This window comes from Myotis daubentonii, chromosome 7 (genome assembly GCF_963259705.1).
Source record: "Myotis daubentonii chromosome 7, mMyoDau2.1, whole genome shotgun sequence".
In the NCBI taxonomy this organism is placed as follows: Eukaryota; Metazoa; Chordata; class Mammalia; order Chiroptera; family Vespertilionidae; genus Myotis; species Myotis daubentonii.
The window spans coordinates 43,279,615-43,303,635 of record NC_081846.1 but is presented as its reverse complement, the minus strand read 5'-3'; the positions used below and the strand labels follow the sequence as shown (position 1 = coordinate 43,303,635).

The 24,021-nt window shown below is 53.7% G+C and overlaps 3 protein-coding genes across 4 annotated transcripts; all 3 read left to right on the top strand.

The window, feature by feature from the left end:
- The first annotated feature begins 849 nt into the window (after positions 1–849).
- On the top strand, positions 850–13,359 carry HOXD11 (homeobox D11). Of its 2 annotated transcripts, XR_009453808.1 has the most exons (3): positions 850–2,415; positions 3,146–3,601; positions 13,221–13,359. XR_009453808.1 is itself a non-coding variant. In XM_059704009.1 (2 exons), exons 1-2 carry the CDS (start codon positions 1,638–1,640, stop codon positions 3,379–3,381), a joined length of 1,014 nt encoding a protein of 337 aa, XP_059559992.1. In that variant the 5' UTR covers positions 850–1,637; the 3' UTR covers positions 3,382–5,191. The 2 variants fall into 2 exon arrangements, 1 of the variants encoding a protein (XP_059559992.1); XM_059704009.1 differs by lacking the exon at positions 13,221–13,359 and having other exon boundaries at positions 3,146–5,191.
- On the top strand, positions 10,118–14,187 carry HOXD10 (homeobox D10). Its single transcript, XM_059704007.1, has 2 exons — positions 10,118–11,882; positions 13,221–14,187. Exons 1-2 carry the CDS (start codon positions 10,928–10,930, stop codon positions 13,496–13,498), a joined length of 1,233 nt encoding a protein of 410 aa, XP_059559990.1. The 5' UTR covers positions 10,118–10,927; the 3' UTR covers positions 13,499–14,187.
- Positions 14,188–16,528: 2,341 nt separating this feature from the next.
- On the top strand, positions 16,529–19,148 carry HOXD9 (homeobox D9). Its single transcript, XM_059704008.1, has 2 exons — positions 16,529–17,846; positions 18,191–19,148. The coding sequence occupies exons 1-2, from the start codon at positions 17,072–17,074 to the stop codon at positions 18,430–18,432; spliced, it is 1,017 nt and encodes a 338-aa protein (XP_059559991.1). The 5' UTR covers positions 16,529–17,071; the 3' UTR covers positions 18,433–19,148.
- Positions 19,149–24,021: the final 4,873 nt, after the last annotated feature.

Here is a 24,021-nt window from a genome sequence, read left to right as displayed (position 1 = left end):
GAGGCATCCTGGGGAACGCAGCAACCTCCTACCCTGGGTTCTGGGATTGGGGTTTGCAGGAGCTTCTTTCTGAGAGTCTGATTTTACGTTTGGAAAGCGCTGGCCCCTCCGAGGCGGGAGCCCAGGCCTTGCCTGGGTCCCTAGGCGAGAAATAGGGACGAAGTGGCCACCAGGAGAGTGAGGCCTTGGGGCGAGCGGATGGGGAGGTCCTCAGGGCCCAGTCAAGCAAGGAGGCAAGAGCTGCTGAGAGACACCCCCCAAATCAGCGGACTTGGGGAGAGGGTGGTGCAGAGACTGTGTAGGCCCAAGGACAGAAAGGAGACCAGGGGAGATATGGCAGATACGTAGGCCTTGATGGGGTCCCCACACAGGGACTGGGCTGTATGTGAGGCCGGCTGGTCCCTATCCAGGCCAGAAAGCAGAGAGGGTGGGAAGGGCCAAGGCCGGGTGGCTTGTCTCTGGTTAGGGGAGAGCTGAAGGCTGGGCTCCCTGAGAGAAGAACTCCAGGTCCTTTTGTTCATCAGACCCCCCAGCTTCCAGAGGGGCCATCAGGGTGTCCTCCTTGCTTTAGCGCCGGGAGAGAAAAAGGCAGAGGCGACAGGGATCCGGGTAGAGGCTGTGACACACAGCGAGGGGAAAGGAGGAGAGAATATCAGGAGACAGAGCAGAGAAAAGGAGACAGAAACGTAGGAGAAAAGAAGAAACAAGAGAGGGGAATAGACAATTAGGACAGGAGAGAAAGAAATGGGAAGGCTGCAAGAGAGACGAAAGAAGAGACAGGAACAGAGAGAGGAGAAGAGAGGGCGACAGGACCGAGTGGGCACCGAGGCCCTAGCCTGGGTGAGCGCCTGGTAGGGTTTTGGAGTGGGTTTTTCCGAGGCTGGCACTGGCGCTCCCGAGGTCAGGAGTGATGAGAGCCAAGTTACTCTGCAGCGAAAGCGCTTGGCAGAGAAATATGTAAATCAGACTCCTTGCGCCCCGAGAGCTGCACAATCACGCCCCTTGAAGGAGATGCAACAAGCTCCTTGCTGGCACGCTGCAGGGGTGGTGGCGTCGCGGGGGGAGGGATCGGCTGCTGGAAGGGGTGTGGAGAGTGGGAACCTCACACCCTCACACCTAGTCCCCAGTGCCCCGGGCCCGGGGCTCCCCCCTCTGCTCTCCGCTTCTTTCCCTTCCCCCTTCCTCCCCCTTCCTCCTCCTCCCTCCTCCTCCCCGTCAGCCTCGGTCCGCGTACTTAAGCGGCGCGGGCGGGCGGCCCAGCCGGGCGGTGGCAGATGCACCCAGCAGTGGCAGCCACCGGCGGCGCACAGGTGACCAGTCTGCGGAGCAGCCTAGCCGGGGGCGCCCAAGGAGATCTGGCTGGAGAGGGAGGTCGATCCGCCCCCAACGCGCGTGTCTCGGCGCCAGGAGCCGTCCCGGGGCGTGTTGGCGAGCGCTGATATAGATATAAGGACATTTCTCTCCATGGCGTCACGTGACATAATTACCACCAGAATCAATCAAGATGAATTGCACGTCAGCGCCCGGTGGGGATTTTTGCTTAGTTGATCCTGGCCCAAGCCTCTTGTGCAATCAATGGCTCAGGTTGGCGGCGCGGGGAGCGGCCCAGGGCTCGCCGGCGCGCACGCCGCGGAGCCATGAACGACTTTGACGAGTGCGGCCCGAGCGCAGCTAGTATGTACCTGCCCGGCTGCGCCTACTATGTGGCCCCGTCGGACTTCGCCAGCAAGCCGTCGTTCCTGTCGCAACCATCGTCCTGCCAGATGACTTTTCCTTACTCTTCCAACCTGGCGCCGCACGTCCAGCCCGTGCGCGAGGTGGCCTTCCGCGACTACGGCCTAGAGCGCGCCAAGTGGCCGTACCGTGGCGGCGGCGGCAGTGGCGCGGGGGCCGGCGGCGGGGGCGGCCCCGGCGGGGGCGGCGGCAGCAGCGCAGGGGGCTACGCTCCCTACTACGCGGCGGCGGCGGCGGCGGCGGCGGCAGCGGCGGCGGCCGAGGAGGCGGCCATGCAACGCGAGCTGCTGCCGCCCGCGGGCCGCCGACCGGACGTGCTCTTCAAGGCGCCGGAGCCGGTGTGCGCCGCGCCGGGGCCGCCACACGGCCCTGCGGGCGCCGCTTCCAACTTCTACAGCGCCGTGGGCCGCAACGGCATCCTGCCGCAGGGCTTCGACCAGTTCTACGAGGCCGCGCCCGGGCCCCCGTTCTCCGGGCCGCAGCCCCCGCCGCCGCCCGCGCCCCCGCAGCCCGAGGGCGCTGCCGATAAGAGCGACCCCAAGACGGGGACCGGTGGCGGTGGGGGCAGTCCCTGCGCCAAGGCCACCCCCGCCTCGGAGCCGAAGGGGGCGGCAGAAGGCAGCGGGGGCGACGGCGAGGGACCCCCGGGGGAGGCGGGGGCTGAGAAGAGCGGCGGCACAGGTAGGCACCGGGCGCGGGGTGGGCGGCTGGGCCCCGGGGGCCGCGGGCGCGGGGGGGGGGGCGGGGGCCTCCCTCTGCTTGCGCCGTTTTATGTGCTACTTTATAAGCGTTCGAAGAGGTTTATACATCCTATAAGATTTCCCGGGCCGTTGTAAAGCGTGTTTACGATAGGAAACCAATTTAGGTGGGCTTAAGGTAGACTTGGAGGAGGACCTTAATCGCCGCAGAGAGCGTTTCCCCAGTTTGGGGTGTGTATGTGCTAGAGACCATGGAGGGAGGCGTGCAGGAGGGGAGATTTCAAGCCCATTTGTGAGTGTGGACACTCGCGCCTCCTGCATGAAGGTGGTGGTGGTGGTGGGTGGGGGTGTTGATCCTGGACCTGGACTTTATCCAAGCCTCTGGCTGAAGCGCGCTGCTGGCTGGCGTCAGGCAGATGCCCGGCGCGCTCGCTTCTTTCCCTTCGGGTTCCAGCTCAGAGCCGGCCTGCAGCCCTGCTCCCCCACCTCGGTGCCAGGCTGTACGTGTGTCAGGGTGTGAACACCCGTCCTCGCCCGCACTCTCCTGTGCCCGCCCATATGTCATCCCCCGCGACGAAGGCAGGGCCTTTCAGCAGCGGCAGGGGACGTCCCCAAAGGGCTGAGGCCTGGCCCCCGCGAAGGCCTGGGCGGGAGGGTGGGCGGAGGTTGGCGGGCAGCGGCCTCTCTCACCCCTTGGTCTCTTTGCCTTGCAGTAGCCCCCCAGCGGTCCCGGAAAAAGCGCTGTCCCTACACCAAGTACCAGATCCGCGAACTGGAACGCGAGTTTTTCTTTAACGTGTACATAAACAAAGAGAAAAGACTCCAGCTCTCTCGGATGCTCAACCTCACTGACCGGCAAGTCAAAATCTGGTTCCAGAATCGCAGGATGAAGGAAAAGAAACTGAACAGAGACCGTCTGCAGTATTTCACTGGAAATCCCTTGTTTTGAGAGCTCCAGCAAGCGCCCCTGCCCCCCAAGCCCCACTCACTCACCCTCCTCCCCACCAGCCTGCTTTCGGTAGGCCCAATGTCCTTGGGTTTAATGACGCCTCTTCTCTGTGGAACTCCACCATTCCTTCCCACGGTCAACTCGGGACCTCCCAGCGACCACTGCTGCCTGCGGACGAGGCCGGGGACTTGGCCGAATGGATCCTAATATGGGGAAAATGGTAAATGCAAACGTCCCTTTACAATTTTACCGCCAGTGTGCTGTTGTTTACCCTCTCTCTCTCTCCAGGTCCCGGTGCGGACGCTGTGGGATCTGTAGAGAGTTAGGCCTGGGCTGCAAGGCACTTGTTTTTGTTCTGAGTTTAAGGGACCCTGTCCTCCCCCCTTGGTGAATGCAGATTATTTAAACTTTGGGAAATGTACCTTTGGTTTGTCCGATCGAGGCACGAGTCACTGTCTTTTGTGTGAATAAATGGTTTCTAGTAAAATGGAGGTTACAGCTTCAATACACTGTATGGATTTTCCTCTTTGAATAATTTTAGTGTCTGGTTAGGATATTTTAGTGGTCAAAATTTTCTCCCCCATGCAACTGAAATTCAAGTGAAATGCTTTTTAATTCCGTCAAAATAAGAGTTGTCCTCCCCTCTCATCCCACCCCCACCCCCACCCCCACTGGTATGCGGCATTGGTTGTTAAAATCATTTTAGGGATGGCTTTCTGAATTGAGGATGTGACCCTGGTGCTGATGTCTCCAGAGGATGAGCTGGGGCAGCAGGAACGGAAGTAGCAACACTCCCTTCGCCTTAGTCTAGTGAACTTGGAATTTGGGGGGGGGGGGGCGGGGGAGGGACACAAACAAACAAAACAAAACAAAAAATTTAAAAAAACTGGTTAGAAAATCCAAAGTCACTCTTAACAAAGTGTCAAAGATACAAGGTCCCTTAAAAGAAGAAACCAATATTAGAACACTTTATAGGGGAAAAAAGTTTGCAGGAAGGAAATTATAAGTAGGCAGAGAGGTCTCAAGGCGCTTGCTGGTGTCACAGCGGGTTTGGAACAAGGAAGATAAGTCATCTTCCTAAAATAGGGCCCAGGGCTGCAGACCCAGTTTTCTCCACATTTATCGCTTCAAGTTAAAGAATGTGTGTGTGTTGGGGTGGGGGTGGGGGGGTGGTACTGCACTTTATGTTGCAGGACCAGGCCAAGCTGTTTACAAAACCTTGAACTGTCTAGACAACACCATAAAAGCCAAAGTTCTAAACAGCTTAATTGGGTTATATTATACACCTTCTGGTGGGCCCAAAAGAGATTTCCGCAATGTGCAATAAACTGGAGGAGTGAGAAAAGCTTCTCTTTCTCTGAAAAGAGTAAAGTGAATCTTGTGACTTTTAACCTCTCATAAGCCCAAAGTAAAAAAAAAAAAAAAAAAAAAAATCCATAAGATATACAGCACCACATGCCTCTTCTGAGGAAGCATGCATTTCTAAATGCAAAATTTTTTTTTAATTGCCAAAGCTTTAGGAGGCAAGGAAAAACATAAGTGCATAAGTGTACGCCTTTGAACTTCCAAAATGTCAAGGTCATCACCTTTAACCTTTCTGAATAATTAGGCGCCTTAAGGTTCTTCTGTGATATTCATCCGCCACCCACTCTCACACACATGCTCACACATCCAGATCCCCACACACATTTATGACCACACAGAATCAAATGGAGGCTCACCATAAATCTAAGCAAATTCCTAATTTCAGAATCAATAATCTTAATTTCCCTTCAAGCATTTGTGTAATTCAATAGCAACTGACTTAAAACACGCACACACACACACACACACACACACTAGTTAGATTAAAATATCTATCAGCATGCTTTTAATACAGCTACAAAATGGTGGGGGGTTTGAGGGGAGTCATAGATAGTTGTCCCCTTTGCTGTAATAATGAACCTCAGTTTTAAAAGCAGGCATTTGAAAAAGGAAGTTCTATTTAGACTTACACCTTCGTTATATTTTTTAAAAATTGTCACCTTGTCAAATAAATTATTGCACTTTCTATAACATGGAACAAAAGAAAATATATTGTTTCAAAAGCATCCTACAACCTTTGGTGAAAGATGCAATAGAAACAAAGTCTACAGTTGAGTAATTTCGTTTGGAAAGGGATTCCTTTGTTTGGAATTATGGGCGTACGTTAAAATGTCAGTGCCCTAGTAGTATTAGTATGATCGTTCCAGGAGCTTAAAACTGGTTTATTTCTTTCTCTCTCCATCTATCTTTTCTTTCCTTTTTTTTTTTTTTTTTTATTGCGGCTAAATGTAGCAAGCTTGTATGTCCACACCTTAGGCAAGAAATAGCGTTTTCCATTTGTATGGCCTTGGAGAGCCACACGGGGGCGTGCTCACGTTCCAGAAGCCGTGGTTGGCGGAGAGGCCGCGGCACCGTATCTGTCCGTTACTGGATTCTAATAGGCAATCTCAGCCCCATTAGAAACAGGCGGCCACTAAGGCATTCGTTTGCTGTTTGTCCGAAGCAGCTATGAGATGCTGGAAGTTGTATAAAGACAGAGAAAAGGGAACTGCCCCTATTTCTGAAAATAGCGATCGCCTAATCGTTGTCTCTTTAAAGATAAAGATGTCGCAAGGAGTACCTTGTTATAACCTGGAGGAGTCTAGGAGAGATTTTGAAAAGGCTAATATGTGCATTTCGAAATAGGTCATGCCACTGCGAGTCAATGAAATCAGGGAAATCAATATTCCTGTTAGCTGGCATGCAGAGAGCAATATGAGGACAGGACCACCTCTTCCCCAAAACCGTTTCGTCTTGAGCGCTCTCCGACCCCCTGAGATGATTAAAAGGCTTTTGTTTAAGGCAGTTGGGGCGCTAGCAAAGTAGCTGAGTGTGGTCCCAGAAAAGATGGGACCCGTCGGAACTAAGGAGGGAGGTCGTTCTGGGCGAGGAAGTCCCCCTGCCCCCCAGGTCGAGCCTAGCTCCAGGGGCTGTGGGGCAGCAACCGGGAGGCACAAGCAGGACTATGAGTTGGGGCGCCGGGGCGGCGAGGCGGGGCTGACGCGGCTGCGGGAAGCGAAGCGGCCGCCTGTCCTGGGTAACATTTATGCTCCCGGGCGGCGCGGGGTGGGCAACGCTAGGAAGCAAACGGGGTGTGCGTTTGACAGACTCTGGTCACCCTTCCTAGCCGCCTGCGGGCCTTGAGCACAGACTTTGATTTTCGTGCCCCCTGCCGTTCTCTACCACCCAGCCCGCCCCCTTTGTGAAGTCCCTGACGTTGGGGAGGGTCTGTGTTACCAGCCGTGGGCCTACAGGGAGTTCACTAAGACGTGGGTTTCTAAGGATGGGTAACTGTCCCTTCTTCGTCGAAGTTCATTGTGAAGCTCGTGAAATCCCGGAACTAGTGCCGGCTCCGCTGTCTCTGTCTCCTCCCTCCAGACCCTGGACCAAGGGCCCTGGGTCCACCCCTGGGAGCTGGCATGGGTGGCTCCAGGGTGGCTGGGGCACCATGAGCACCCCCTGAGGCGCCAGCCAGAGGCATGGGTGTTCCCTGCGGACACCCCGGCTCCAGCCTGCCAGACTGTGGGTCCAGCTTAGATATTTTGAAGAGACATTTCGCAGGGCCTAGCCGGGGCCTCGGTTCACTTGGGGGTGAAAACTCCCCTCCCCAAATGTCGTTGTGTTCTTCTTTAAGTGGCTGGGGGGCGGGGGTTGTGCGTGTGGCTTTGTGGAGGGGTGGCCTGGGCCGGCAGCCTTCCCTAAGATCCCGGGTGCTCATCGGTTTGCAGTTCTTTCCCTCCTGGTAGCTCCCAAGATGGACTTGAAAAAGGCCAGGAGATTGGATCAGGACTTCCCAGGGCTGCGGACCTGACCCTTCCTGATCGGTCAGGGTTATGGGGCTCCTGGAGGGTGGTCATGTGTCTTGAGTCTCTGGGGTCTCAGATCTTGAAGTGGAGGGAAAATGCGCTAAATAAGGAATCTTTGTGACTGCAAGGGAAAGAGGCTCCCTGGCCCAGTGCCCTTTTACCTGTTTTCACAGACCCCTCATCCAGGTGGTGATGGCTTCCCCAGCCTCCCCATTTGCTCCCTTGATTTCTTTTCACATTGGTTGGGAGGTGCACAGTACAACGCCAAGGGGCGCCTTAAGGAAGCAGCCTTTTAAAATTGTCTCCATCTACTCTGCACCCAAAGGTGCAGGCCACGCAGGGCCCAAACTTCAGGGCAAACCTAGGGGCCCCCAAATTCACTCAGGCCCAGGGCCCCTGCTCTTCTTCCCAGTGACAAGAAAGCACAGACGCAAACCATTTCTTGATTACAAATGCTAATTTCCTGACAAAGCGACCCTTTTAATTTTTCTCGAGGAAAGAGCTGTGCCAGGGAGAAGGATGTTTTGGTAGAAGCGTGGATATTCATCTCCTTGATGGTGCAATATTGATTTATTATTAATGGTAACTGCTCCCACTGATCTAAAGATGATCGAGAACAGTGGCAATGCAGCTATATTAAATACTCGTAAGCAAAATAAAGGCTGGCCTTGAAAGCCACTGTCTTTTCACTCCATTTGCTTCATCTCAGCCTTAGGGTCTTAGACAAACTTTGCATCCTCCTCTGCCCAGATGATTCTTTGTATTAAAACTATTTTTGCTTGATTTTTATGATAAAATCTCTTTGAAATATTGGCAATCTCTGGCCTCCGGGAGTTGGTCTGAAGGCAGAAATTTGAAAAATAATAAAATTGAATTTTGTGGTAATTCAAAATTATATCTGATATACTTTTTATTTCGGCGAGTGAAGATTTATTTAAAACCAAATCCACTGTGGGGGTGACTTTGAACTCCAAGCCACCGGGAGCTGAAACAGAAAGGCTCTCAAATCGGAAGGCAGATTCCGCCTGCTCTGGTAGACTGCGCTCCATGAGGAATCGTTGTTCTTTAGCTTGGCTGTTTTCTCGTGTAAACAAATATTATGAAAGGGCATTTGATTCCCAGTTAGACTGAACAGTCTTGCCTTCTGCGTGGGATAGGGAGAATTGGACAACCAAGTTCCTGGCCGAGATGGAAAGGGACAGTGTTGGAGCGCCAGGCTGGCGTCAGGGCGCCTGCCGAGAGTGCGTGTAGCGGGCATTTTGTCCAGCCCTGGGCACGTTTTGCCGTGGCTGGGATGATCATCTCCGCCTTTGAAGAAAGCAATTTTCAAGGTGCTGATCAGTGGTGGTTAGCTTGGAATAGGACTTTAGCAGACTAGAGTAAAAAGTTGGTGTTTTTTTTCCTGCCTTCTTCATCCTCTCCCTCACCCCCCCCCCTCCACCCCCTGCTTAAAATCAGACAACCCTGTGAAAAGGTAATGTAATGTTTAACCCTCCGGCTTCCCTGGCAGGGCATCCTGCAGTCTGAGCAGTGAGAGGCTCTAGGCTTTTAACCTGACAATGATGTTGTATTTGAACAGCTGCTTAAAGGTTTAAAAGGTCTGTCTCATTGCCACCGCAGTTTTTTAAAAGGGGTTATTGTTTGGGCGAGGGCAATTCGAGGGGACAGGCGCAGCCGTCCCAAGGCTGAAAATAATGTCCAACCCCTGCTTTTCCACCAGGCCAGGGGACAGTCCTTTTGGGGAGGGGCTGACAAAGGGTTTGTTGGAAAAGGTTTCTGTGATGGAGCAAGCGGGTCCCCCAGAATGGTGATGTGCTTTCTTTAGTATCAGGCGCCAAAGAACTGTTCTGCTGAGATGGAAACCCAAATTGCCCACAAGTTCAGTCTCTGGGCCTGAAATCCAAGGCCAGCCCATAACAAGGCAACGTGGGGAGAAGAAAACACGATGCCTTCCTTCGGGACAGAGCGCTGGCTCACCATCGGAGCCAGGGGCCCTTTTCTTCTCTCGGATGCAGTGAAGGGGACCCGGAAGCCCGAGGACAGCTCCAGCGACCTGGCCTGGCCAGGGCAAGCCTTTGGGAAGGAATCAAGGTTAAAGCTCCCTGCTTCTGCCCGGAGGCCGGAGCTGCCATAGTGTGGCTCAGCCGCCTGCAACTAGAGAAGGAGAGAGGAAGTTGTTGGAGAAGTTTCTCATAAAACTCCGAGTTTCCATGGCGGTGATGGTGGTGTTCTTTAATGAGTTCAACCACAAGCCCAGACCAAATCCTCTTTATAGAACTTTCCCTCACAAAGGAAACAGAGGACGAAGGTTCTTACCCCACCTCCCTTTCCTCTCCCTCCTCTTACCCAAGCCAAACCGTGTCAAATAATTTGAGGAATTGTCCAAAACTATAAAACTCTACTTTTGACAAAAGTATAGCTTTTAATATTTGACAACTTGTGTTAAAACAAAAATTGACCTTCTTGGTTAGTACCGAAGGGGAAAAATCAATAGTATAATTTTCAATAATTCATAAAGCGAACGCCATTATGCTAAATCCTAACTATTAATCTTATCCTTTACTAAGTCTCGATTGATTTGTTAATAAAATATCTTCCCGTGTGTGGCAACAGCGGGTATAACTCTTTAAAAACCTTCAGAAGCAAGAAAATTACCAAGTAGCCCAAGAATGTAGATGAGAATTTTATTGATCGCCCTGATTCTTCTTAATATGTATTAATAAATTCCACAACCTTTTGTACCTTGCACTTGTCAGAAACCAATGCTTTTACAAAATCCATAAAAGGAAAACATTTTTCTTTGCAGAAGAACCAAATGACACCTTTGCATCTCTCTCTCTCTCTCTCTCTCTCTCTCTCTCTCTCTCTCTCTTGTTTGGCCCAGTCAGTTTTCTAAAACTTCTAGAGTCTGAGGGCGAGAGTTTTCCTCCGTCTTTGAAAAAATTATTTTCTTTCTTCCTCGTTGCCCTCTATGATCAGGGTGTGTGGGGAGGGAAACATCGGTTCAGTTCTCCCGATGGGAACGCTTTCGCGGATAACGAACTGCGGCGAGGGATTGCCTTCGGTTTGAAAGCTCCCAGCACCAGCCCTAAAGGTCGGGTGTGGTTCTTCGGCAGGCACGCGGCTCCGCGGAGGAACCTGGAGCCCGGGCGGCCAGGCGGAAGGAGAGGGCAGCGCCGGGCCGAGCGGTCCTCAGCCTCAGCCTCCGCCTCAGGGGCCGGCCAGCTGCGTGGCTTATCGCCTCTGCTCCACAGGATACCTTGGCCGCGTCTTTGCGCGGGAGATCTTCCCTGTGGACTCCTAGGGTGGAAGGTCTCAGGCCCCAGGGAATCGACTCACCTTCCCAGGCTGCCCGGGACAAAATTAACCAGCCTGGGCCCCCACCCCCCGCCCGCGCCCCGGCCCCGGCCCCGGCCCTCACGGGCGCGTTCTGCCTGGGTGTGTGCGTGGAATGCTTCTATGTGCTGGCGCCACGACGCTCCGGCTTCCCTCCCCGCGCGTGTCCTCCCGAGGCCCCTCCGGCGGAGCCTTTCCTTCCGCCTTCGTGGCCCAGCGGCCGGAGTGGGGGACGCAAATGGGGCGGGCGGGCCGGGCCGAGCCGAGGCCGGGAGGCTGGCGGGCGGCGGGGAGCGCTGGGCCGGTGGTCTCCAGCGCGCACTATCTCTGGCGCATAGTAGATGTCGCTGTTGTCCGTGCTTACGCGGCCGGCCGGCCTGGCTCTGGAACACGTGACCTGCGAGGAGGCTGCGGCTCAAGGCCATTTTCAAATCTCATTGGCTTGGTTGTCATGTGGTCGGCAGAGGCATCCACAATTACACGGGGAATGTTTTCCTAGAGATGTCAGCCTACAAAGGACACAATCTCTCTTCTTCAAATTCCTCCCCAAAATGTCCTTTCCCAACAGCTCTCCTGCTGCTAATACTTTTTTAGTAGATTCCTTGATCAGTGCCTGCAGGAGTGACAGTTTTTATTCGAGCAGCGCCAGCATGTACATGCCACCACCTAGCGCAGACATGGGGACCTATGGAATGCAAACCTGTGGACTGCTCCCGTCTCTGGCCAAAAGAGAAGTGAACCACCAAAATATGGGTATGAATGTGCATCCTTATATACCTCAAGTAGACAGTTGGACAGACCCGAACAGATCTTGTCGAATAGAGCAACCTGTTACACAGCAAGTCCCCACTTGCTCCTTCACCACCAACATTAAGGAAGAATCCAATTGCTGCATGTATTCTGATAAGCGCAACAAACTCATTTCTGCCGAGGTCCCTTCGTACCAGAGGCTGGTCCCTGAGTCCTGTCCCGTTGAGAACCCCGAGGTTCCTGTCCCTGGATATTTTAGACTGAGTCAGACCTACGCCACCGGGAAAACCCAAGAGTACAATAACAGCCCCGAAGGCAGCTCCACAGTCATGCTCCAGCTCAACCCTCGCGGCGCGGCCAAGCCACAGCTTTCGGCCGCCCAGCTGCAGATGGAAAAGAAGATGAACGAGCCTGCAAGCGGCCAGGAGCCCACCAAAGTCTCCCAGGTGGAGAGCCCTGAGGCCAAGGGTGGCCTTCCGGAAGAAAGGAGCTGCTTGGCTGAGGTCTCCGTGTCCAGTCCCGAAGTGCAGGAGAAGGAGAGCAAAGGTCGGTATGAGCAGGGTTGCCACCCCAGCGGGGCGCGCAGCCCGGGAACCCGGCAAAGAGGGAGCACCTGGGTGCCCGGCGCAGAGCCCTGGCAGCTCAGGCGGGGCCGATGGCCGGTGCTGCTCCTCCCAGCTTTTAGAGGGGCATTCTCAGTCCCCAGCTCGTCCCCGCTTCTCCCCCGCTGCCCTGGCCCTCCTGGCTAGTCCTGGCTCCACGCTGATGGCGTCTCGCCAGAGGAAGGGCTTGCTGGGTTTATTTTTCCTGAGCTAGATCTGAAATGCAACAAAAGAGCGCAAATGACCTGCAGCTCATAAACACAGCCCCAGAACCTCCTCTCTCTTGCTCAGATTTGCAGCCCCAACTTTGACCCAGTTATGATTTTAAGGTGGTCCAAGACACCGTGTTCGTGTTTAAGTGTATGCACCCCGCATCCTGCGAGCTTGGGGGCGGCCAGGGGAACGAGATGGCTTGGTTGTTTGGCGCTTGAGCGGGGGAAACAAGGGCTCTTTGCCTCTGCGGGGCTAGGTAACCTTGGCTTTGTCTGGGGAAAGTGCCTCGAGCTTTGCAGTTCATTTGCAGAGGGGGCAAAGGCGGAAGGGGGGAGAATAGAATCTGCTTGGCCCACCCGGCAGAGGCAGCCTTAGGGCTGGGCTAGGGCAGAGAGCCAGGGGCTCTGGGGTTTGTTTTTTGGAGATGGAACCCAGCCCCTGTGCCTCTCTTCCAGTGCCTAAAGGTGGGCCACCGTAAGGAGCTACATTTCTGGGCAATGCTTTTGTGTGGGGGCGAGAAGGCATGAAAATTCAGGAAATTCTGAATGCCCGGGCAGGGTGGAGAAGGTGTACTCAGTTATGTTTTAAAGGAAAATGGGCACCTGTCGACCTGGCTGTGTGGCTCCCCACCTGCCTAGGGGAAGTGGGGAAGAAGTGGCCGACTTGGAGACCCGAGGCAGCAGTGGGATTGGCAGCCTTGTCCAGGCTGCGGCTTGCTTCTTCCACTCCAGCCCTGTTAGGAGCTGACCACTTAGAATGTTGCTGGGGAGACCCTGAAAGTTTACTATTGTGCTAATGTTTGATGCAGGTCAGAAAGCTGAGGGAGAACCCTGACACAGAAGGCCAGGTCCCCGCCCATCCTATCATCTGGGGCATTTAAACTAATCTGGTATCACTGACTAATCCCTTCCAAGGCCCACCTCATGTGGGTAATGTTTAATACTAGTATTTCCCACAGCAGCCTGGCTGCCTGCAGGGTCATGGCCAAGGGTACATTTGAACAGACTGAGAGACCAAAAAAAAAAAATTCTTGATTTTTGTCTTCTTCTTCTCCCTTTAATTTTGTTAGAGGAAATCAAGTCTGATACTCCAACCAGCAATTGGCTCACTGCAAAGAGTGGCAGAAAGAAGAGGTGCCCTTACACTAAGCACCAAACGCTGGAATTAGAAAAAGAGTTCTTGTTCAATATGTACCTCACCCGCGAGCGCCGCCTAGAGATCAGTAAGAGCGTTAACCTCACCGACAGGCAGGTCAAGATTTGGTTTCAAAACCGCCGCATGAAACTCAAGAAGATGAGCCGAGAGAACCGGATCCGAGAACTGACCGCCAACCTCACCTTCTCTTAGGTCCGAAGCCCGTGGGAGGCCAGGATCAGAGAGGGGGCACCGAATTCCAGGGCCCAGTGCTGGAAGACTGGGAAGGCGGAAACAAAACCTTCTTTGCTCTTTGTTTTTTTGTTTTGTTTTCCTGCTAGAATGTGACTTTGGGGTTATTCTGTTCGTGCTGCAAGTGATCTGTAATCCCTATGAGTATATATATATATACATATATATATTAAAAACTAGCACGTGTAATTTATTATTTTGTTCATCGTAATGCAGGGTAACTATTACTGCGCATTTTCATTTGGGTCTTAACTTATTGGAACTGTAGAGCATTTATCAATCAATTCATCTATCCAGCAATGTGACTTTTTTCATGTTTTTCCTAACACAAAAGGTCTGTGTGTGGTTAGTCCATGAGCCCATGGCGTTTTGAATACATCAGTACTTAAAGTACTTAAATTACATATATATTTAAAAAAAGATTAAGAAAATTCACAAGCTTTGGGGGGAGGGGGACTAAAAAGCACATTACAATGTATCTTTTCACAAATGAATCTAGCAATTGTCCTTGGTGAGATGGAATATTGATGACTTATGCCTTGTAGCCTTTCCCTTGTGGTGCATCTGTGGTTTGGTAGAGTATAACAGCAACCTGTCCATTCTGTGCATGTTCTGGTCGCATGTATAATGCAATAAATTCTGGAAACAAGTTCGCTCCCTCTGCTTTCTAAAATGAAAATTTGTTACAGTGGAAATGAAAGCCTTTGGTGAGATTATCTTCCTGTTAATCTGCTTGTTTGGGGAAGTTTGGGGGGATAGAGAGAAGGAAGAGGATGTGAGAGAGAAGCTGGAGGAGGCCTAGGGTCTTGAAATTTGGCAGTGTGTGTGTGTGTGTGGGGGGGGAGGGGGGTGCTATTTCCATAGTTGGGAAGAAGGGAACTCTTTTCTCCCTAGCTCCTCAATAATTGAATTGAATTATCAGTTTCCCTCTAGCTCGAGCCTGGTAAGTAAGTAAGCTTGTGCCCAAGCTGCTTTTTCCTCAAAGCTCCCCACTTATGTGTCTTTCTCTTTGGTTTTGGTTGTGTTATTTTTAATGCTTTCAGTGGGTCTTGGCAATTTCTGGCTGGCGTGCCATCATCATCAGGGGCTGGGTTGAAACCAGTCTTGCCCACCTGGAAGCCAAGGGGCCTCCATTGCAAGGACAAGCAGCAGCTTAGCATTGCATCGGATCCAATTCTGCCCCCCCATTCCCTCATTCTCACCCATCCCAAGCACAAGACAGCCAGGCCACAGCGAAGCAGAGGATGGGTGAGTTTTTCCATCCACTTTGTCCTAGTTTCCTTGTGGAAGGATTTTGTGCTCAGTCATTACCTTTCAGTGGTCCACATGAAATTTTTTTAAGGGAAGAGAATATTCCCCCCCACCACCACCACCAATTCTCCCTCTATTTAATTACAAAATGCTAGTTAGAGCCACTGTATCTGGGGGGCAAGAAAATGTACAAAGGGTGACTGAAAGAGAATTTGCAAATGAACATGACTGCCCATGAAGTCCACTGTTCCAGCTGCTGCCATGGTTTGAAAAACCCCAGCTTTCACCAGTATATATAGTGGAGGATCTGTAGCCCAAGAGAGCCCGGACTTAATCTACTTCTGCCAGGGAGAAGGAAAGAGAGGCCTTGGGAAGAATTGCGGACAGAGAATCCGTTACCTCAGGTTGTGCTGCAGTTTCAAAGGGTCGCCAACAGCTTCAAGCAGCTCCACAAAACATGTTCTTTTCATCCCTGCCTTTTTTTCCCCTAAAAACAATTTTTTAGGGGCTCTAAGAGTTGGAGACCTCACCCAGGGAGTCTGGCAGACTCTGTATTTATTCAGAGTTTTAAACTTCCTTCTCAAAATCAAGAACCTTCCCCAGTTCTAAGACAGAACCCTTTTAGGGGAGCTATTTCCTAGGGGTGGGAGAGAGTGGGTCTGAATGAATGCCAGGTTAGGAACACTGGAATCAATTTGCCCCAGACCTTCATTGGTTGGGCAGGAGGAGGGCAATTTTAACTTTTCCGTTTCCCCCACGATGTGGGGAGCACCATTAGTTGTTGACAGGGGGCCATGTCTGGGAGGAAAACCGTGCTCCAGGCAAAGGCAGCACCTCTGGAACAAAATCAGAAAGCCATTGGCAAAGACAATCAGGCCATAAGCCACTGACCCCCTTCCTTTCCGGGGCTCAGGGTGGGCTGGGCGCCTTCCCAGGGTGCGCTGGGCAACTTATAGAGCAAGGAACACATCCCCCGCCGCCTGCACCCAGCTGCTTTTGTCTCCGCTCCCAGCCAGGCTTCCGAGGCTTTGTACCATGGATTTGGGAGTGACAATGGGCATTTCCCTCAGATTCAAGGCTGCCCAGCCTTACCTCTGGAGGGAAAGAAAAAAAAAATCGGATGAGAGTGGCCCCAGGACCAGGCCATTTTAAAGACACCCCCGCAGGCATCCACTTGGAGGCCTCTAAGTGGGAACCACGCGAAGACGCCCTGCCTTGGGGGGTGCGGCTCCCCTGGCCTCGAGGTCGGGTGGCTGGCGGGCGCGGGTCTCGCGCTGGGATTTGGGGTCTGCCCCGTGGCGTGTTCTCTTGCAGGGCATTTGCCGGAGTCCTGGAGAAGACAGCACCCGGCCGCAACTGTCCGCGCGGGTCCGACTCGCCTCCTGCCAGCCCTTCTGCGGGCAGACAGAAGCCTGGGCCGCGGTGGCCACGGTCGCGCCCAGCCCGGGGGCCACCCCAGCTCACCCGTCGGGCCGCGGCGTGTGCTCAGCCTCCCGTTGGGGGTGCATGTGGCCGCATGGGCGTGTGTGAGTGTGGTGGGGGGAGGGGGCCCTCCGAGCTGCTCCATCCGTCCGTTTTATTAGGGACACATTAATCTATAATCAAATACACCTCATAAAATTTTTATTGAAAGGCATAATATCATTACAAAGGTCTTCCACCTGTTTTAAACAACACGACAAGCTGTGAGAGCGTGTGTGTGGGTCTGTGCGGGGAGGGGGTTTGGGCAGTGAGAGAGGCACAGGGAGAAGGGCTCCCTCCGGCGCCAGGGGCCGCCTCGGAAGGCCGCCCTGCCGGGGGCCAGCACCCGCCCCGCGCGCCCCGGCCGGTCCCGGCTCTGGCCAAGCGCTCGGGGAGCCCCGGGCGCGTGGCCGGCCGCGTGGAGCTCAGGAGCTGGGGAGGCAGCGCCGGGACGCACGGAAAGACCGAGGGCGGCCAGAGGCGGCGAACAAATAGTCCCAGCGCCTCCTCCGGCCGCAGCCAGGCGTGTGGTCCCCGCAGTCCGAGGGCTGGCCGGGCTCGGTGGGGCCCAGTCCGGCGCACGGGCCGGGACCCGCAGGCTCTAATTGCGGCGCTTGTGTTGATGATGATTTTTTTTTTAATCACAGCAGCCCCCGGTTTAGCGGACTGATTTACTCCCGGTATTGGTAAATATGATCACGTGGGCCGCGCGACCAATGGTGGAGGCTGCAGCCTGCGAACTAGTCGGCGGCGAGGGCGCCGGCGGGGAGCGGCGCCGCGGCGGGCAGTGTAACCTTGGGTGGGAGCGCACGGCGCCGCAAAATGTCCTCCAGTGGCACCCTCAGCAACTACTACGTGGACTCGCTCATAGGCCATGAGGGCGACGAGGTGTTCGCCGCACGCTTCGGACCGCCCGGGCCCGGCGCGCAGGGCAGGCCCGCAGGTGTGGCCGACAGCCCGGCCGCCGCCGCCGAGTTTGCCTCGTGTAGTTTTGCCCCTAAATCGACCGTGTTCTCTGCCTCGTGGTCCGCGGTGCCCGCCCAGCCCCCGACGGCGGCGGCGATGAGCGGCCTCTACCACCCGTACGTGCCCCCGCCGCCCCTGGCCGCCGCCGCCTCCGAGCCCGGCCGCTACATGCGCTCCTGGATGGAACCGCTGCCCGGCTTCCCGGGCGGCGCGGGCGGCGGCGGCGGCGGAGGAGGCGGCGGCGGCCCGGGCCCCGGTCCCAACCCCGGCCCCAGCGGCCCACCCAACAGGCGCCACTACGGGATTAAGCCTGAAACCGGAGCGGCCCCGACCCCAGCGGCCGCCGCCACCTCCTCCTCCACTTCCTCGTCTTCCTCCTCCAAACAGACTGAGTGCTCTGCGGCCCGGGAGTCCCAGGGGAGCGGCGACCCCGAGTTCTCCTGCAACTCGTTCCTGCGGGACAAGGCGGCGGCGGCGGCGGCTGGGGGAACGCGGCCGGGGGCAGGGATCGGGCCCGGGGCAGGCGGCTCGTCGGAGCCCTCGGCTTGCAGCGACCATCCGAGCCCGGGCTGCCCGCTGAAGGAGGAGGAGAAGCAGCATCCGCAGCCGCCACCGCAGCAACTTGACCCAAGTAAGTGCAAAAGAAATTGCCCCCTGATTTATTGCTGAAACCTGTAAGGCTCGAATGTGCAAAACTGATAGTTTTACTAACCTATAAAAACGTCTAGCCGCCTACCCTAGCCGCGGCGAGCAACACGCATCCATAAAAAAGCTTCCCATAACAACCTACCCTGGGTGCGCGGTTCCTACGGCAAACAGAGCGCCGGCATTAAGGCTTTTTATGATAATTCCCCCAAGTTGTGAAAAGCGACCATCCTTGGTGAAATTAATTTAACGACCTCTCTCCCCCCACCCACCCTGTCGTCTCTCCCTACCTCCCCTTCTCTCCGCTTCTCTCCATCCCCCTCTTCACAGACAACCCCGCCGCAAACTGGATCCACGCTCGCTCCACCCGGAAAAAGCGCTGTCCCTACACCAAATACCAGACGCTGGAGCTGGAGAAGGAATTCCTCTTCAACATGTACCTCACCCGGGACCGGCGCTATGAGGTGGCAAGGATTCTAAACCTCACAGAGAGACAAGTCAAAATCTGGTTCCAGAACCGTAGGATGAAAATGAAAAAGATGAGCAAGGAGAAATGCCCCAAAGGAGACTGACCCGGCCGGCGAGGTGCCGGCAGGACCGCTCTGCCTGGCACAGGCCGTGGGGTTTTTTCTTTGTGGGTGCTTGATTTCCAGAAACTCTCCAGTGATTCGGACATTTTACCCCGTTTTTAGGTAGAAGTGACTGTGTGGTCGGTCTCTGTGAGGTATTTGGGGGACTCTGTATTTGCTCGCTTATGTGTTGGAGAAACCAAGAGGCTTGGGGGTTTTGCCCTGCCCCGCACCCTCCGTTTCCTGCCCCGTTGGTTCCTTGGAAAATGCTGTGTTTTGTGAGTGCACGCTGGCTTGAACAGCTCTGTCCTTTGTAAATGCCCTCCATGTTTCTGAAAAGTGCTGTAGTGTAGCCCCTAGCGCTGCTCGAGCCGGAGCCACACGCGCCTCACTTGGGAGAATGAAGGCAGAGGACCACAGCGCGGAGGCCCGAAGAGGCCCGGCCGGGTAGCCCAACGGTTATGAAAGCCCCCTTTCCTCGGGGAGCCTGTGACTGAGACCTGGAAGGAAGCCGAAAGAGGAGCCCAGGGCCTCCAGGGGCGCGGAGGGAGGTATTGTCAGTGCACTGGAGGAGCCGCTGTCACGGGAGGGCTCCGCTCGCGTGGGCGGCTGCGGGCGTTGGCCCTCCCGGTTCCTGCCTGAGGACCAGTTGTAAATGTTACCGCTTCCTACCAATAAATGCTGACCTGATTAAACAGAGCCCAGAGACTGCCCCTGAACGCTGTGTGTGTCTGCTTCTCTGTGTCTCTGCAAAATGTCATCCTCACTGGACGCCTCCCCCATCCCTGGGAGGGAGACGCTGCTAAAAATCCGGGGACCTTCCACCTCAGGGGTCTCTCTCATGTGCTCCCCAGTCTCCCTTTGTGTGAGCGGACCCGGCCTAGAACACAGCACCTGGGTGGCCCTTGGCAGCTCATCCCTCCCCCGCCCGGTTTGCTTCCAGCACCTCTCGGGAACTCTGTGCCCTGGACCCAGCGACAGTCTCACCTCCGTGCCCAGAGGAGCGGAAGAGCCCCAGAAGCCAGGCCCTCACTCGCTGGGGCTTTGGCACACCATACCCCATGAATCCCTCTGCTCATGGGGTCCCAGCCATTGATCCCCCCCACCCCCTTACAAACAAGGGAAAGGCCAACTCTGCACTTGCCCTGGGGAGCAACTCCTCCAGCTCCGCCGGGCTGGTGGCTCCGGGAGGCCTGAGGCGGTAGGGCTGTCTGTAAGCTTCCACCCCTCCCCACTGGAGCCCCAAAGTGACCTTAGCAGATCAAAATGGTCAAGGCTCTCTTCCGCAGAGGACCTCCCCCCTCCCCCAACCCAGCTTCTGTGTGCATTTAGCTCCCAGCTAGGCCCTCTGAGGGCCGCATTCAGGGGCTAAAATGAAGGTCATTGTAAGTGAGGGTTCGGGCCCTCAGCTTTTGCAGGCCCGAGAGGTTGAGGCGCCAGGGCGGCCTGGGCTGGGCGGAAGGCAGGGGCAATGGCAAAGTTGGGGGGGGGGCGTGGGGCTGGTCCTGATGAAAGAGGGGACTTGAAGGAAAAGCAGAGGGGGGCTGGGAGGGAAAGCCAAGGCCCAGATCCGGCCGAAGGTGCTGCGTACCCCCGCCCCTGCGGCCAACCCGATACCTAAGGGCTCTTTGAAAACAGGAAGAGCCAAGGTGTCATAAAGCCATCCAGCCGGCGAGACGTCTGGAGGTAATGGGTTTACGATAGGCCCGGCGCTTCGCTTTGAAACCGTCTCATTTTGATGTTTGTGTTTGTAGGAGAAAAGGAAAAATGCAGACAAAAACTGGGTCTTAAAATCTGGACAATAAAATATAAACAAGACTGCGTTGGACCAACAAGGCAGGGGCCTTGGGAGCGCCCGGTTAGGTTGTGAGCACCTAGGAAATAAAAACGGGGGTGTGTGGATAGGAAGGAGGAGATGACGTATTTCTGATTTTTTAAATGGTCTAGGTATTAGAATTAGCCTACGGTGGGTGGCTCTTTATAATATTTGACTATGGTCGAGGTCTAGCTTGTTCTTTTTGTTTGTTTTAAAAGCGGCCTTTTATTCGGAGGTGGGAGAATTAGTGATCTTGGGTCATTTACTCAGGCTGAGGGTCCCCCAGCCAAATGGTGCTTGAGGAAAAATGGAGTTACTTAAATGCCTTTTTACAAAAATATCTGGCCCTCCACTCCAAATTTCACAGTGAAAATATTGTTGGAAATTATATCTAGTTGCTTATAGAAAATAATAGTTACTGCTGCGTTGGAGGAAAGGATTTTTGAAAAAAGAGGAATCTTGCAGGAAACACCTAAGCTGATTAAATTCTTTACTTCTTTAAAATTTTCAAGTGGAATGCTTAGTCAATTCATTTCATTCTGTGACTTTTGGTACACATTTAAAATCTCATTTATTGTCTATACACGTTCCCGTGAACACGGGCCCAATAAGGCTTTTCCAGACAACCACTGAGAGATCTAGCAAAAAGTTTTTAATTTGGTTTCTCCACCCCATTGCCCAGCGAAATGGACCTGAAGTATTAAAATTACAAAATTAAAGCAGCAAATACTCATGATTTAATGCGAAGAGAAACCACCTTAAAAGAAAAGATTACTAAATTAACTTGTACATTTTTAGTTTTTGAAGTTCCTGGCTTCTCTGAAAAAAAAAAATCCTGTTGCAGTTGATAGTTAGAACTTTGCAATTTTTTGTTAAATCTAGTCCATCCTATAATTGTTAGTGATTACATAATGAGAACCTACTGTGTCTGGCAAAGAAGGCTTGAAAACTTTTGAAAGACACTACTGGAAACTCCTGGGAGCACAGAAATACTTGGCATCTAGGAGCCGCTGTTTGCTGCGCTTGATTTGTTGACAATCAAAGGGATGAAGCAATATCAGCCTCAGCGATCCAAGTCCCAAACTGAAGAAGTAGATTGAAATTGGTTTGAGTCTAATAAAGAGAAGTTAAGCTCGGCTCGAGGTGGTATTTGGCCACTAGAGAGCGCCCTCGCTCCACTTTGTGATCTCGTAAAGCTGGCGTGGTGGTGAAGGAAGGTTTTGATTAAAAATATTTACAATATTATTTTAAGTTCCAAATTAGGGTAAATTTATTTTTTTAAAAGAAACAATATGCACTATTAAATCCTGCAGTCGCGTTGTGAGGGATGAAATTTTGGCTCAGTCAGGATTTCAGAAAAATTTGGACTATGCCACTGCTAAAACTATAAACGTTAAGTTAATGCATTCTATCAAAACAGAGGTGTGTAAAGGCATACATCTTTATTTATGAAGTTAATTGTGCTCTTTTTCCGTTCGGATTATAAACAAAATGCTTGAAAGAAAAACAAATTGTTTTGTCCTAGGAGAAAATGTTGTATTGCAATGTTTTCTTCATTAGGCCAGAATGTGTAGAAATTATTTTTTGTAGTATTTGTATTTCTTTCTTCACACCTAGGAACCACACAGTTCTAGAAGATGCCTTGCATTACTGAGATCTGGGCTCGCCCTTCTTCCCCCCCCCCCCCCCCATTCCATTCCAAATCCACTCTTTTACACAGTGTTTAAACGTGCAAACACATGCACTCCAAACAGTGAAATTAAAAAGACACAATTACAAAATTAGTTCCAAGGCTTTGTTGAAAATAATACTCTATTAATTGGGTATTTGCAAGGTTGAAATACAAATTAGCTGTTACTCTCCGTTCCTCGTTCCTTCGCCTTAGGATTTATAGTAGATTTCACCTGGTGATAACCGACAGAAAACAAACACTAACAAACCCCTACCCTCAACATCCCACAACAAAAGTCTCCTGCAGTTTGCTAGTTTAAAAACTAAAGGATGCCTTTATCATCTGGAGATTTATTAGCAATTCGTTTACCTTAACTATTTCCAGCCAATCCCTGTAAAAACAATTGAGAGTCTTAGACATCATCTTGTTATGCCTTTCCTCGACCTTTTTTTCTCTCCACTTGCAAAATATGATATTCAGTCCACCCGGACTGACCTCGGGATTGCGCTCACAGGTTGGGGCAACCCACAAGGAGTGGGGTAGTCGAAGTCACTGGCCTGCTGCGCCTTTGTGGGTTACCTGGGGTTTTTAGAGCTTTGCATTTGGCGTGAAAAGTCGGCGTGGTGTGTTTCAGTATTAGCGGGAGCATGCTCGATAGACTCAGGGTTTTCGAGGTTGGTCCCAAGGCAGGTGGGCCTGGCGCCCTCACAGCAATGGGGTTATCCGCAAGGGAAAGGGGCTGGGTCACCCAAAGGACCCACAAAAAAAGCCGGATTGGCGAGGGAAAACTCACTCAACCAGAGGCCTATCCCGTTTACTGGGGGGGAGAAGGTGGGGGAGAGAAGGCGGTTAGTGGTGTGACTCCAAGCAGCTTTCGAGCCGCCTTCATATTTGCGATCACATTCGACTGCCCACACGAGTCGGGACGTTTGTGTTCCTCGTCACTCCAAAGTTAGGCTGAGCCTTCTCTTTCTTTTCTTTTGGAAAAATTCGTAACTTTCAAAGCTGAGCGGGGCGCCCGCTCTCGGCGGTCATGGCACAGGCTTGGCGGATGTGCTAGCATCGCTAGCAGGAGACCAGCGCTGCCCGCAGCTGCCTGGGACCAGCACAAACCCAAGGCCAGCTCCCAGTCACACTGGGGGTTGGGCAGGGGAGAGACTCACGGGAGCCCCTCCCCCCGGACGGCCCCCCCATCCGCCCGGGGCCACGGTCCGCCCTGGTCCGCTCCGCACCGGGCAGAGACCGGGGAGCCGCCCGTCCTGCCCGAGGAAATACCACGCACCCCAGCACGAATCCTCCTTCCCGCCTCGGAACATTTTTGCCCGCTTTTCTATTTACTCCCTCAGCAATGCTAATGCCTCCCTCCCCACATTCTTCAGCCTCCCCCCTGCGCCTGGTGCTGACGTCTATCAAGGGTGAAATGATGGAAACTATATTCATGGGCATGATTTCCATTAAATATCAATTAAACTGGGAGCCTCAGCCAGGCGTGCAGTGCGTCAAGGGTAAATGTACATCTCATTTCTACAAGGCCTGTTCGTCTGGAAAAGAAGGACTTAGATTCGCTTTGATAATACCAGGTTTCGGGGTCACCCTTGTGGCCTTTCATCAAGCTACTTGGATAGGACTTAACCCCCAAAGTACGGCCCGGTCCGTCTACAGAGCCTGCCCATGTTCCCTGGGCTGCGCCCACGTGTCCAAAGGTGCCAAAGCCGCGGCCAACTTCTGCGGGGTTGCTCCAGGGGCCGGGGGAGAGAGTCCTTGGCTCTGCAGCCTCCTGGGAGTGGCCTCCCGACTTCCCCCCAAGTGTAAGGTTCTGCTGCGCCCCCGCCCGTTGGCCGCAGTCCACATGCCCTCGGCCCCCAGGGGCACCGCGAGCCCTTGGCAGTGCGGCTTTATGGGCCCCCTTTAAGGCCGGCGGAGGCATCTCCCGGGCAGCGTGAAGAGTCCCGTGAGAGCGGCGGCATCGCCTCCGCGCGGATCCCTCCGCGGGGTTATCTCGCCTCCATCTCGCTCCCTCTCCGCGCAGTGGCGTGGTGCGAAAATGCCTCGCCGGGGCGCACCGGGGCGGCAGCCTCGGCGGCGAGAGCGGTGGGAGGGGGCC

Coding starts and splice junctions, on each gene's coding strand:
- HOXD11 (XM_059704009.1), top strand. CDS start 1,638: ATGAACGACTTTGACGAGTGCGGCCCGAGCGCAGCTAGTATGTACCTG. Junction 2,416..3,145: donor TGAGAAGAGCGGCGGCACAG/GTAGGCACCGGG, acceptor TTTGCCTTGCAG/TAGCCCCCCAGCGGTCCCGG.
- HOXD10 (XM_059704007.1), top strand. CDS start 10,928: ATGTCGCTGTTGTCCGTGCTTACGCGGCCGGCCGGCCTGGCTCTGGAA. Junction 11,883..13,220: donor GCAGGAGAAGGAGAGCAAAG/GTCGGTATGAGC, acceptor TAATTTTGTTAG/AGGAAATCAAGTCTGATACT.
- HOXD9 (XM_059704008.1), top strand. CDS start 17,072: ATGTCCTCCAGTGGCACCCTCAGCAACTACTACGTGGACTCGCTCATA. Junction 17,847..18,190: donor ACCGCAGCAACTTGACCCAA/GTAAGTGCAAAA, acceptor CCCTCTTCACAG/ACAACCCCGCCGCAAACTGG.